We start from the raw sequence: 14,790 nt of genomic DNA on the forward strand, positions 1-14,790 counted from the left end.
AGCACGTGTCTATCCAACTTCCTCTGCTCTCTCTTCCCCCTCCCCTCTGTCTCCCACATTCCCCACTCAGCCCTCTGACTTGAGATGGATTAGATACCCACAGACTTTGCCAGAAAAATAGACATGTAAGTGGCAATAATGACTACCATAGGCCCATGCAAGGAAAGGCCAGTGAGCCCTGTCTTCTGCCAAAGCTCTTCCTAAACAGGTGACCCTGGGTAAATCTGCTCCCCAGTCCTCATCCTATAAAGATCCCTTTAGTTTCAGGTTCTCCATATTCTTCTCTTATATGTATTTCTTCCTGCAGTGGGCCGAATTCATTTTGTTTTCCTGCCTCCTGCTGGTGGTCTGCCTGATCTTCTCCATCATGGGCCACTACTATGTTCCTATAAAGCTAGAGGATATTCAGGGGTCAGCAGATAAGCAGATTCCCCAAATCCAAGGAAACATGATCAACCTGGAGACCAAGAAGACAAAGCTCTAATGACTCCCTGGACTCTGCCCAGACCCCAATTCCTGACTCTGATCTTGGCCATCACCATCTTTAAGCATTTCTTACTCCGACTTGGTTAGAAGAGAGAAGTAGTGTCATATCTGAGCTAATCTCCTCTATTTTTCTCCCATGATAGAGGCAGTTCTAGGACTGGGTTTTTCAGTACATTATAGCAAGTCCCCTGAGACTCTATGTCTTCCCATCTCTCAGTGAACTCGGTAAACCTTGTGTAGTGTTGCTGAAGCTGGCCTGCTACCTCCAAATGGCCATGAAAAACACAAATGTAAAATTGAGGTTAGTCTCTGTGGTTATCAAAGTTATGTAGGAATTGTTTTACCTGCCATTTAGAACTGATGACCCCACTTTTTGAAGTGCTGATTTAGAGGCAAAATTTCAGAATAACAGAGAAATGGTATTTCAAGTTTCTTCATTAGCAGTGTAATTGTACTGTGTATAAGGACCTCAAGAATTGGTATGTCTGGTGTGATCTGGTCCAGGGCCTGGCTTCTCAGGTATCCAGATTTGATAAGACCGTAGTTAATTTTTCAGTACAGATAGTAGGAAACAAAATGACATTTTATTAACACATAGGAGAAGATATATCTTTCTGTAATTACAGTATTTTATCCACTAACCCAAATCCCCTTTCTCAGTACTGATAGATATTTGGAAATCAAATTAAAGATAGTAAACATGGCTCTGGAAAAGAGAACAAGTATAAATTGCAGAAGTCCTGATGAGCCATTTCTTCTACAGTGTACATTCTTCTTAGGGACTACAATGTTTCAGCCCTAGAGTGCGCCCTCCTGTGGACAGCTGTGTAGACACTAATTATAATTTTCCACCCCTGCCTTTTCAATGTTGTTGGGCCAGCTTTGTCTTATTATTACATCATCTTGCTTATTGCAACAAGTATTTAATAACAACAGTATTTTTATGAATATAATTTCCTTTTTTATTAGTACTTCCTTTGGCCTCAAAGTAGTGGATCTGTTTTGATAATTTTTCCTGTTTTACTTTTCCCAAAATTTTTAAATGCCATTTCTTCATTTAGGCCTAGATTTTCCTGTTTATTAAAACAAAAAGTTATATTAATACTCTAGGTTTGAGCTTCTAAAATGGCAGTGCTCCATGGGGGACATGGTCCCATATCAGGATTCTAACAAAATGTGGGGGTTGAGGGAAGGGGAGTGGTAGAACATGACAGGTTTTTGTTTGTTGCTGTGTTGGTGAAAGAAGTTGAGAAATATTACCTTGCACACAGTGAATGAATCAGTGGACAGACATGGGAATATCATGACTCTACAGTGTATTGCTGGGGGAAAAGTTCAGAACAGTTGTCCTAGAGAGCCTCATTTCCATTGGTTTTGCTCCATTATTCTCATCTAGAACTGTGTTGAGTCAGTCTCACGTTGTAAACGTAACAAGGAAAGTTGCTTAAGTTTCCCAAGCTTTAATACTCTAGTCTTAGTTACCAAGTTTTCCGAAGTACCGAAGTGACAGCAACACCATCCAGTTTCCACAGATATCTTAATGTGAACCTGACTGTGCTTCTTCAGAAGATTCTCTGTTCATTTTTGAGCAGCTTTAACTCAATCTGTTCTATGAACTATTGTTTCAAGAGATAGTAACAGTGCTCTGTGAATAAAAGTTTTTATGGATAAATAACTTTTGGAAATGAAGCATATATATCTTCTTCTTAACATTTGCATATTAAGGATTCTGAGATATCCTTCAGTAAAGACACAAGACACTTTGTTTAGTTTCACATGGTATAGTGTTCTGCAGAACACTGACTTGGGAAAAGCTGGCAGGAAATTCTTCCTTGTGTTGAACTGAAAGCTTTCTCTTTGGAACCTCCTACCATTGGTTCTTTCCTTTATGGCTAACAAGAATAAGCATAAACCTCTCTTTTATGCAGCAGAATTTCTGCTATTTGGAGAGAATTTTCATGTCGCCTCCCCAGTCATCAAGTAAGTATTCATCAAGCTAAAGATTCTCAGTTTTTTTTCATGGCTCTTCACAGGGCGTAGTCCAGTCCTTTCACAACTGTTTTTCCACTTCTGAAAAATATCCTTTCCCTGAAATGTAACAGTGGGTCAGAATCCCTCTTAATATGTGATATCTGAAGCCAAATATGTACAACATTCCAGAATTGGTTGGACCAGAAGAACTACAACCTGCTTTTCTCCAAACAATACACTTCTGTTAATGTAGCCTTAGGTAACATTAGATGTTTTTGGCAACTGCATCACAATGTAGGCTTACATTTTAATCACATGGTTGGTTAAAACCTCAAAAATTTTTAAGAGAGTTATTTTTTTATTCAAATACATCTTTGAGTTTCACTATATGCCATTCATTGAGTTAGGTGTTGGAAAAACAAAGATGAGTAATCTGCTATACCTGTGTGCAAGGTTACCTCACTTATCTTGACTAGCGGTCAAGATCTTAGAGAATACACAGGGCTTGAGGAAGTAATGGAATACTGAGGAAGAGCAAGAAGGACAGTATGACAGGACTGGAATAAGTAAGGTGTAAAGAGGTAGAGGATGCAGTCCCAGGAAGCTAGGGACCAGATTATGTGGGGCCTGTGGCCATGATAAAACATTTTGATGTTATTCTAAGTGATATGTGAAACCGTTGGAGGTTTAGTACATGGGGATGACATAATCTGACATTCTCTAAGATCAATTTGGCTGCTAAGTAGAGAATTGTCTGTAAGCAGGAAGGAATGGAAGCAGGGAGTCCAATTAGTAGATATTTATAATAGTCCAGGTAAAACATGATTGTTATTTGGCCAATGTGGCAGCAGTGGAGGTGGGGAGAAATGGCTTGACTTGGAATAAATTAAATTATCTTTAAGGTAGGACTGACATGAATTGAATATGGTTTGCATATATGATTTGAAAGAAAGAAATCAGTGCTGACTCTTAGATTTGAAGGCTCGAGTAATGAGGATGAATGATGGTGCAATTTTCTGAGAGTAGGGAAGACTAGGGCAAGAATAGATTTGGGGTGTAAAGTAACTAAGAGTTTTGTGCATGTTGAACTTCAGATGCCAATAAGGTATCTAGTTGGAGATGTTGAGCTGGCAGTTTTATGAGTCTGAAGTTCAGTTAAGAGCCTGGAGCTGGATATATAAACTTGAGACTCATCAGCGTATAAACGGTATTTAAAGGCGTGACACTGGAGCAGATATCCTAGGAAGTAAACATATACAGAGAAGAGGTTCAAGGTCTAGTCCAACGTCTTTGCCAATCTCTTCTACCACTAGACACATATATCCATTATATCTATTCCTATTTTTGGATTGCCTGGGAGTGCAGGAAAAAAGTCACAAGACTATGATTATGTAGTTCCAAATTCTACATCATTTACCCATTTTCCAAATTAGGAACTTAGGCATTTTCCATGATTCCTCCCTCTGCCACTTCACACATACTCAGTTGATCAACAAGTCTTGGAGATTCTACTTACTTAGTAGGCTTCGAATCTGTCCACTTCTCTCCTTTCCCACTGCTGCTCTACCAGTTAAAGCCACCATCATATCTGTAGATTATTACAACAGCCTTTTAAGTTTACTTTTCGGCCTCCAATTTTTCCTACATTACTAGCAATATGATCTTTCTTACAATGTAATTCATATTGCTTTATTGCTTAAAAGCACTTCATTGCTCCCTATTCAGTCTAAACTTCTAACTCCTCAACAAGGCCATCTGACCTTGTCCCTACCTACCTAACTAGTCTCATCCTGCCACTGGCCCTTGTCAAGTTGCACCCCCCCACACACACACACACACAGATCTGATGAGATCTTAATTGGGATTTTATCACATCTATAGGTCAGTCGGGGGAGAGTTGGCATCTTTACCGTACTGAGCCTTCCCAACCTTGAATCGTTCTTTTTTAAATGTCATTCCTTTTACTTTCTTTGGGTTTAATTTGCTTTGCTCTTTCTAACTTCTTGATATAGATACTTGGGTCATTTATTTTTCTTTTTTTTTTTTTTATAATATACACATTTAGGATAATAGTATATAGATACTTGGATCATTTATTTTTCTTTTTTTATAATATACACATTTAGGATAATAGTAGGGTTTTTTAATAGTTTTTTCTAATAAGTTTATTTTATTTATTTATTTTTGGCTGCGTTGGGTCTTTGTTGCTGCTCACGGGCTTTCTCTAGTTGAGGCGAGCAGGTGCTACTTTTTTTTTTTAATCTTTTCCCACATTGAGCCGGTCTTTATTTGCATCTGTTCATTTATTCATTGCTTTATCCATTCAACACATTTTTTCTTTTTTTCTCTTTTAACATCTTTATTGGAGTATAATTGCTTTACAATGGTGTGTTAGTTTCTGCTTTATAAAAACATGGATCAGCTATACATATACATATATCCCCATATCTCCTCCCTCTTGCGTCTCCCTCCCATCCTCCCTATCCCACCCCTCTACGAGGGCATAAAGCACGGAGCTGATCTCCCTGTGCTATGCGGTTGCTTCCCACTAGCTATCTATTTTACATTTGTTAGTATATGTAAGTCCATGCCACTCTCTCACTTCATCCCAGCTTACCCTTCCCGCTCCCCGTGTCCTCAAGTCCATTCTCTACATCTGCATCTTTATTCCTGTCCTGCCACTGGGTTCTTCAGAAACTTTTTTTTTTTTTTAGATTCCATATATATGTGTTAACATACCATATTTATTTTTCTCTTTCTGACTTATTTCAAAGTCTCTAGGTCCACCTACCTCACTACAAATAACTCAATTTCATTTCTTTTTATGGCTGAGTAACATTCCATTGTATATATGTGCCACATCTTCTTAATCCATTCATCTGTCGTTGGACACTTAGTTTGCTTCCATGTCCTGGCTATTGTAAATAGAGCTGCAATGAACATTGTGGTACATGACTCTTTTTTTGAATTATGGTATTCTCAGGGTATATGCCCAGTAATGGGATTGCTGGGTCATATGGTAGTTCTATTTTTAGTTTTTTAAGGAACCTCCATACTGTTCTCCATAGTGGCTGTGTCAATTTACATTCCCAAAACAGTGCAGGAGGGTTCCCTTTTCTCCACACACTCTCCAGCATTTATTGTTTGTAGATTTTTAAATGATGGCCATTCTGACTGGTGTGAGGTGATACCTCATTGTAGTTTTGATTTGCATTTCTCTAATGATTAGTGATGTTGAGCATCCTTTCATGTGCCTCTTGGCCATCTGCATGTCTTCTTTGGAGAAATGTCTATTTAGGCCTTCTGCCCATTTTTGGATTGGGTTGTTTGCTTTTTTGATATTAAGAAGCTGCATGAGCCTGCTTGTAAATTTTAGAGATTAGTCCTTTGTCAGTTGCTTCATTTGCAAATATTTTCTCCCATTCTGAGGGTTGTCTTTTCGTCTTGTTTATGGTTTCCTTTGCTGTGCAAAAGCTTTGAAGTTTCATTAGGTCCCATATGTTTGTTTGTTTTTTGTTTTGCAGTACACGGGCCTCTCACTGTTGTGGCCTCTCCCGTTGCGGAGCACAGGCTCCGGATGCGCAGCGGCCATGGCTCACGGGCCCAGCTGCTCCGTGGCATGTGGGATCTTCCCGGACTGGGGCACAAACCCGTGTCCCCTGCGTCGGCAGGTGGACTCTCAACCACTGCACCACCAGGGAAGCCCTATTTTTCTTTTTACTCCATTTCTCTAGGAGCTGGGTCAAAAAGGATCTTGCTGTGATTTATGTCACAGAATGTTCTGCCTATGTTTTCCTCTAAGAGTTTTATAGTGTCTGGCCTTACATTTAGGTCTTTAATCCATTTTGAGTTTATTTTTGTTTATGGAGTTAAGGAGTGTTCTAATTTCATTCTTTTACATGTAGCTTTCCAGTTTTCCCAGCACCACTTATTGAAGAAACTGTCTTTTCTCCATTGTATATTCTTGCCTCCTTTATCAAAAATAAGGTGACCATATGTGTGTGGGTTTACCTCTGGGCTTTCTATCCTGTTCCATTGATCTGTATTTCTGTTTATGTGCCAGTGCCATATTGTCTTGATTACTGTAGCTTTGTACTATAGTCTGAAGTCAGGGAGCCTGATTCCTCTAGCTCCGCTTTTCTTTCTCAAGATTGCTTTTGCTATTCGGGGTCTTTTGTGTTTCCATACAAATTGTGAAATTTTTTGTTCTAGTTCTGTGAAAAATGCCATTGGTAGTTTGATAGGGATTGCATTGAATCTGTAGATAGCTTTGGGTAGTAGCGTCATTTTCACAATGTTGATTCTTCCAATCCAAGAATGTGGTATATCTCTCCATTTGTTTGTATCTTTAATTTCTTTCATCAGTGTCTTATAGTTTTCTACATACAGGACTTTTGTCTCCTTAGGTAGGTTTATTCCTAGGTATTTTATTCTTTTTGTTGTAATGGTAAATGGGAGTGTTTCCTTATTTTCTCTTTCAGAATTTTCATCGTTAGGGTATAGGAATGCAAGAGCTTTCTACGCATTAATTTTGTATCCTGCTACTTTACTAAATTCATTGATTAGCTCTAGTAGTTTTCTGATAGCATCTTTAGGCTTCTCTATGTACAGTCTCATGTCATCTGCAGACAGTGACAGTTTTACTTCTTTTCCAATTTGGATTCCTTTTATTTCTTTTTCTTCTCTGATTGCTGTGGCTAAAACTTCCAAAACTATGTTGAATAATAGTGGTGAGAGTGGACATCTTTGTCTTGTTCCTGATCTTAGAGGAAATGGTTTCATTTTTTCACCATTGAGAACGATGTTGGCTATGGGTTTGTCATATATGGCCTTTATTATGTTGAGGTAAGTTTCCTCTATGCCTACTTTCTGGAGGGTTTTTATCATAAATGGGTGTTGAATTTTGTCAAAAGCTTTTTCTGCATCTATTGAGATGATCATATGGTTTTTCTCCTTCAATTTGTTAATATGGTTTATCACATTGATTGATTTGAGTATACTGAAGAATCCTTGCATTCCTGGGATCAACCCCACTTGATCATGGTGTATGATCCTTTTAATGTGCTGTTGGATTCTGTTTGCTAGTATTTTGTTGAGGATTTTTGCATCTATGTTCATCAGTGATATTGGCCTGTAGCTTTCTTTCTTTGTCTGGTTTTGGTATGAGGGTGATGGTGGCCTCGTAGAATGAGTTTGGGAGTGTTCCTCCCTCTGCTCTATTTTGGAAGAGTTTGAGAAGGATAGGTGTTAGCTCTTCTCTAAATGTTTGATAGAATTCACTTCTGAAGCCATCTGGTCCTGGGCTTTTGTTTGTTGGAAGATTTTAATCACAGTCTCAATTTCAGTGCTTGTGATTGGTCTGTTTATATTTTCTATGTCTTTCTGGTTCAGTCTCGGTCGGTTGTGCTTTTCTAAGAATTTGTCCATTTCTTCCAGGTTGTCCATTTTATTGGCATATAGTTGCTTGTAGTAATCTCTCATGATCCTTTGTATTTCTGCAGTGTCAGTTGTTACTACTCCTTTTTCATTTCTAATTCTGTTGATTTGAGTCTTCTTCCTTTTTTTCTTGATGAGTCTGGCTACTGGTTGGTCAATTTTGTTTATCTTCTCAAAGAACCAGATTTTAGTTTTATTAATCTTTGCTATTGTTTCTTTCATTTCTTTTTCATTTATTTCTGATCTGATCTTTATGATTTCTTTCCTTCTGCTAACTATGGGGATTTTTTGTTCTTCTTTCTCTAATTGCTTTAGGTGTAAGGTTAGGTTGTTTATTTGAGATGTTTCTTGTTTCTTGAGGTAGGACTGTATTGCTATAAACTTCCCTCTTAGAACTGCTTTTGCTGCATCCCACAGGTTTTGGGTTGTCGCGTTTTCATTGTCATTTGTTTCTAGGTATTTTTTGATTCCCTTTTTTATTTTTTCAGTGATCTCTTGGTTATTAAGTAGTGTATTATTTAGCCTCCCTGTGTTTGTAGTTTTTACAAATTTTTTCCTGTAATTGCTATCTAGTCTCATAGCATTGTGGTCAGATAAGATACTTGATACGATTTCAATTTTCTTAAATTTACCAAGATTTGATTTGTGACCCAAGATAGGATCTATCCTGGAGAATGTTCCATGAGCATTTGAGAAAAATGTGTATTCTGTTGTTTTTGGATGGAATGTCCTATAAATATCAATTAAGTCCATCTTGTTTAATGTATCATTTAAAGCTTTTGTTTCCATATTTATTTCATTTTGGATGATCTGTCCACTGGTGAAAGTGGGGTGTTAAAGTCCCCTACTGTGATTGTGTTACTGTCGATTTCCCCTTTTATGGCTGTTAGCATTTGCCTTATGTATTGAGGTGCTCCTGTGTTGCGTGCATAAATATTTACAATTGTTATATCTTCTTCTTGGATTGATCCCTTGATCATTATGAAGTTCCTTCTTTGTCTCTTGTAACAGTCTTTATTTTAAAGTCTATTTTGTCTGATATGAGAATTGCTCTTCCAGCTTTCTTTTGATTTCCATTTGCATAGAATATCTTTTTCCATCCCCTCACTTTCAGTCTTCATGTGTCCCTAGGTCTAAAGTGGGTCTCTCATAGACAGCATATATACAGGTCTTGTTTTTGTATACATTCAGCCAGTCTATGTCTTTTGGTGGGAACATTTACATTTAAGGTAATTATCGATATGTATGTTCCTATTACCATTTTCTTAATTGTTTTGGGTTTGTTATTGTAGGTCTTTTCCTTCTCTTGTGTTTCTTGCCTAGAGAAGTTCCTTAGCATTTGTTGTAAAGCTGGTTTGGTGGTGCTGAATTTTCTTAGCTTTTGCTCTCTGTAAAGGTTTTAATTTCTCCATCGAATCTGAATGAGATTCTTGCTGGGTAGAGTAATCTTGGTTGTAGGTTTTTCCCTTTCATCACTTTAAATATGTCTTGCCACTCCCTCTGGCTTGCAGAGTTTCTGCTGAAAGATCAGCTGTTGACCTTATGGGGATTCCCTTGTATGTTATTTGTTGTTTTTCCCTTGCTGCTTTTAACATTTTTTCTTTGTCTTTAATTTTTGATAGCTTGATTAATGTGTGTCTTGGCATGTTTCTCCTTTGATTTATCCTGTATGGGACTCTGCTTCCTGGACTTGCTTGACTACTTCCTTTCCCATATTAGGGAATTTTTCAACTATAATCTCTTCAGATATTTTCTCAGTCTCTTTCTTTTTCTCTTCTTCTTCTGGGACCCCTATAATTCGAATGTTGGTGTGTTTAATGTTGTCCCAGAGGTCTCTGAGACTGTCCTCAATTCTTTTCATTCTTTTTTCTTTATTCTGCTCTGCAGTAGTTATTTCCACTATTTTATCTTCCAGGTCACTTACCCGTTCTTCTGCCACAGTTATTCTGCTATTGATTCCTTCTAGAGAATTTTTAATTTCATTTATTGTGTTGTTCATCATTGTTTGTTTGCTCTTTAGTTCTTCTAGGTCCTTGTTAAACGTTTCTTGTATTTTCTCCATTCTATTTCCAAGATTTTGGATCATCCTTACTATCATTACTCTGAATTATTTTTCAGGTAGACTGCCTATTTCCTCTTAATTTGTTTGGTCTGGTGGGTTTTTACCTTGCTCCTTCATCTGCTGTTTCTCTGTCTTCTCATTTTGCTTAACGTACTGTGTTTGGGGTTTCCTTTTTGCAGGCTGCAGGTTCATAGTTCCTGCCGTTTATGGTGTCTGCCCCCAGTGGGTAGGGTTGGTTCAGTGTGTCATGTAGGATTCCTGGTGGAGGGGACTAGTGCCTGTGTTCTGGTGGATGAGGCTGGATCTTGTCTTTGCTGTGGGCAGGACTGCGTCCGGTGGTGTGTTGTGGGGTGTCTGTGACCTTATTATGATTTTAGGCAGCCTCTCTGCTAATGGGTGGGGTTGTGTTCCTGTCTTGCTAATTGTTTGGCATAGGGTGTCCAGCACTGTAGCTTGCTGGTTGTTGAGTGGAGCTGGGTCTTATCATTGAGATGCAGATCTCTGGGAGAGCTTTCGCTGTTTGATATTACACGGAGCCAGGAAGTCTCTGGTGGACCAGTGTCCTTAACTCGGCTCTCCCACCTCAAAGGCAGAGGCCTGACACCCCACTGGAACACCAAGACCCTGTCAGCCACACAGCCAGGTACGTGGGGAGTTTCTTGCCTTTTGGAAAGTCTGAGGTATTCTGCCAGTGTTCAGTAGGTGTTCTGTAGGAGTTGTTCCACACGTAGATGTATTTCTGATGTATTTGTGGGGAGGAAGATGATCTCCACATCTTACTACTCTGCCATCTTGAAGGTCTCTCTCTCTAATCTCCTTGAATCTGTAAGTTAACATCTTTCATCAAATTTGAAAATTTTTCAGCCTTTGACTATTTCTTTGCATATTTTTTCAGCCCTACTCTCGTCCTCTGCTTCTGGGGCTCTCATGACATAAACGTTAGATCTTTTGTTATTGTCCCACATACCGCTGAGGCTCTGTTCATTTACTGTTGTTGACTGGATAGCTTCTATTAATTTGTTTTTGAGTTTACTGATTCTTTACTCTGTCATCTCTAGTCTACTGTTGAGCACATCTAGTGAGTTTTATTTCATTTATTGTAATTTTCAGTTTTATAATTTTTTAATTCTTTTTTATAGCTTTATTTCTTTGCCGAGACTCTATTTTTTCATTTGTTTCAAGAATGTTTGTAATTGGTAGTTTAAATATTTTTATGATTGCTGTTTTAAAGTGCTTGCCAGATAATTCCAACATCTGAATCATCTCATTGTTAGCATCTGCTAATTGCCTTTTCTCATTCAAGTTGTGATTGTCCTGGTGCTTAGAATGGTGAATTATTTTCAGTTGTATCTCATACATTTTGGTTATTATGTTGTTAGATTCTACATGTAATCTTTTTCTTTTCTGGCAGAAGTCACCCTGTTTAAGAGTAGTGCTCAGGTCAGGTGGAGGTGGATATTCAGTTCCCCACTGGGTCCTGTGACAACCCTGGGTCCTATGATACCAACTGGCACTACCTCATTGCTGCTGGGTTTAAAGTTGAGCTCCCCGCTGGGCCCCACTGACAGCATGGGGGAGCTTAGAGTGCCACATAGCTCCACCTCATACTTCCCCTTCCACCTCATTGCTAGTGGGTGGGTGTGTGAGTTCAGTTCTCTGCTGAGCTCCACTTAAACTAGGGATGGAAAGATGGTGAGAGTGGAGAACGTGGACCACCAATATGTCCCAGTTCATTCCATCTCATTGCTGCCTGGTAGAGGAAGAAGTTCAGCAACCCCCTGGGCCCTGCTGACACAAGGGCAGGAAGGAAGAAGAGTGCTGACTAGCACCACCTTCAAGGGTTGTGAAGGGTTGGAAGCTCAGCTCCTTGCTTAGTCATGCTGACACTACCCCAGTGGTGGAACTGGAGTACTGCCTGCTATCACTGACCTTGCATACACCACCCTGATGGGAGAAGCAGAATGGTAGCAATGGTTGAGGGATGAAAATTCAACTCCCTGCTCAGTCCCACAGACATTACAGTGGAGGAGACAGTTTTCCATTGGTGTTTGGATGGAGTAGTATTGGTATTGCAGTGTTTTCTGTTCTGCTAACCTGCTCTTTTTCTGGTTCCTTGGCTGGGTGAACAGTCGTTATGGAGGACTCTTTTGGCTGCACCTGTTAGTGGTTGCAGTTTGTAGGCTTCTCCAGCACCCTGCCTGAGATACATAGGAAACAAAAGGAAACCTAGGAATTCCTGTGAGTTTACTTTCTAAAAACCCAAACATAATGTGATTTTTGTTTTGTTGTCCTTTCTTCCACAGACTATAGTGGAGGCCTTTGTAAGGGTGAGATTAATGCTTGGTATGGCATCTAGGGAGGGTTTATAAGGTCTTGTGTGGTCCCTGAGAAATTATGAGTCCTGTATGGTGGCACGTAGACCATGTTGCAACGTGTAGCTTGAGCAGTGGCATGTGGCCTCCTTCTTAGGCTATGCCATAACAAAGAAAGCCAGCAGAATTCACTTTTAACATGTCTGGTTTCTGCATTGCTCTGGTGCCTTCTGAGACACTAGGACCTCTAGAAGAGGTGGATTTAGTTCTAACTAAAGGTAAGTTTCTTATTGCTCTGGTTAGACAGACAGCTTTGTATTATTACCAGAAGGAACATGGACTCTGAACTAGCAAACTCTAGTTTGAATCTCTATTTACTACTGTGGGTCCTTTTGCAAAGTTTCTTAATATCTCTGAGACTTGGGTAAAGGGTGATAATAACTGTCCATAGAGTTTCTCAGAGAAGAGAATAAAATAAAATATGTGCAAAGCATTGGGGATACAGTAGGTACTCCATAAATACTATAGTCTACTACATTAAGTTTTAATCTTTAGGAAAGAAAGTTCAGATCTTCAGTAAGTTAGAACTTATTGGTATAAACCTGCCTTGGGCTAACTTCATCTATATTCTCTGCAATATCCAATTATAGAAATTCAAAAAGGAGCCAGAATTCTACTAATGAAGCACAGCAGGTTCTGCGTCCATGATGTTCAATTCCCTAAAGACAAGGATCATATCTTATATTTCTTTTACATTCTCCACAGGATCCTCCCTGCCCAAACCTCTCTCTTAGAGAACCTCACCAGCCACACCCAGAAGAGGGGAAGCCCTAGGTATTAAGCAACTCTGCCATCCTTGGAGATTGGACCAAGGTGGAACATTGGCCCAAGTGGGGCTCATTAGAGTCTCTCAAGAATTTAGAATTGAGACAAAGGTTCAGAGAGTCAAATGGAATAGGACACTCAAACTGAAGGGTGTGTGGGTTTTGGGGGGTCAGGGGTGGTGGCAGCATGGCAACTTTTGTGTAAGCAGAAGTTACACAGGGGTGAGATTAGAATCCTGTAAAAGAATGTGGTTAGCTGAGAGGACAGATGAGCAAAAGAGAGAAAAGCTTAAGTATGAAGACACACAGCTTGGAAGGAAAACAAAAAGGGACAAAAACAGACAAGAGGACAGACATCCAGGGAAAAGTGAGAAAGAAAAGGGGACAGGATATCAGGAACACAGGGAATTGGAATGCTCAACCTAGAAGAATTCAGATGACTCTAGGAATCTGTTAGCTACAAACACCACTGAGCCTCTGTTGCCAGAAGCAGCCGCTTTACACCTGATTGATGGTGCCAGCCTTGCCTGAAGACCCTGTAATGACCCTACTTGAGGTGATTACCAGGCAAGTGAGTGCCAGCTTTCCTCACACACTCCCCAGCTCTCCTTCACTGCTTCCACATCTACAGCTAGAGGCAGATCCTAAAATGCATGTGGGCCAACTACACAGTCAAATTTGGAAGCAAGAGGCCTGCATGGTAAAAGAGTTGCAAAACTGCACTAATGTTTATCAGCAAAACCCCAGAGGAATAAACATGGAACTGAATTATGAGGGTACCACACTAGAAATGGAGGAAGAGAATTTCAGTTAGGCTAAAAATGATTATATAGGTGCACTTATCAGAGAGTCTGCATTCAATGTGCTATCACATGCAGTTGGTAGAGTTCTAATTATTTTATCTTTTTGTAGACTGAAAATTGGATTCACTTCTCACCTAGGCTGAGTTGAGATGCCAGAAATCCCTTATAGAGGAAGGAATAGAAAGATCTAGGGAGATGAGAATGCCAGTGTGGATTTATTTACTACCCTCTAAGCCATCCCAACCCTATCGTAAGAACATTGAGAAATGCATTAATGAAGGTAGTGCCAACGTATTTGAAAAGCACCACAGTGGCTACCTTCTGTAGGTCAGAGATGAAGGTGGAAAATACTGATATTGAAATAGATTCTGTGATTTCAATAAGGATGATGGCAGCTTGGGATGGAAGAGATAATAAGTGGCACCAAATCGCCAGAAACAACTTGGAGCTGGTTATTTTAGTAGGCAGAAGAGCTGGTGTGGGTAATCAATTTGGTTTGACTCACAGGAACATTTGGCATTGAATAACTGATCATAGGGTCACTAGCGCTGAAATTAGGAGGGTCATCATGCTTACCTGGGTAAAGAAAAATTTCTCTGAAGTAAAGGCCCTTTGGTGAGCATTTACATATGACACAGATATTCTCTCACTCTGAGTTCATTCTTAGAGATCCCGTCACATACCTCTTTTTCCAGACCAACTTGTTACCAATCCTCATTATCTTATTCCTTTCATGTCCCCGACTATCCTGCCAAATCATTAGAGCCTGTCAATGCATTACTATAGAGCTGCTCCACAGGCCTGCTTTCCTGTGGGCAAAACGGGCAATGAGATGTCCTGTTTAAAATTAATGCCCATTGGATGGAATTTCCATTTTATTTTGCTGAAGGGCCACT

The 14,790-nt window shown here is 39.5% G+C and overlaps 2 protein-coding genes across 4 annotated transcripts in view; one reads left to right on the forward strand and one right to left on the reverse strand.

Moving 5' to 3' along the window:
* The window catches only part of SLC15A2 (solute carrier family 15 member 2), a 40,726-nt gene extending 34,639 nt beyond the window's left edge, over positions 1 to 6,087 (forward strand). For all 3 annotated transcript variants that reach the window (XM_022566207.2, XM_089909958.1, XM_089909959.1), the window contains one exon: positions 308 to 6,087. In XM_022566207.2, the coding sequence (XP_022421915.1) occupies positions 308 to 484 (177 nt within the window). In that variant the 3' untranslated portion in view covers positions 485 to 6,087. The remainder of the gene's footprint in view (positions 1 to 307) is intronic.
* The window catches only part of ILDR1 (immunoglobulin like domain containing receptor 1), a 113,252-nt gene that overhangs the window by 10,866 nt on the left and 87,596 nt on the right, over positions 1 to 14,790 (reverse strand).

This window comes from Delphinapterus leucas, chromosome 4, assembly GCF_059928025.1.
Source record: "Delphinapterus leucas isolate spDelLeu-1000000601 "Yukka" chromosome 4, BTC_Dleu_Yukka2, whole genome shotgun sequence".
Classification (NCBI taxonomy): domain Eukaryota; kingdom Metazoa; phylum Chordata; class Mammalia; order Artiodactyla; family Monodontidae; genus Delphinapterus; species Delphinapterus leucas.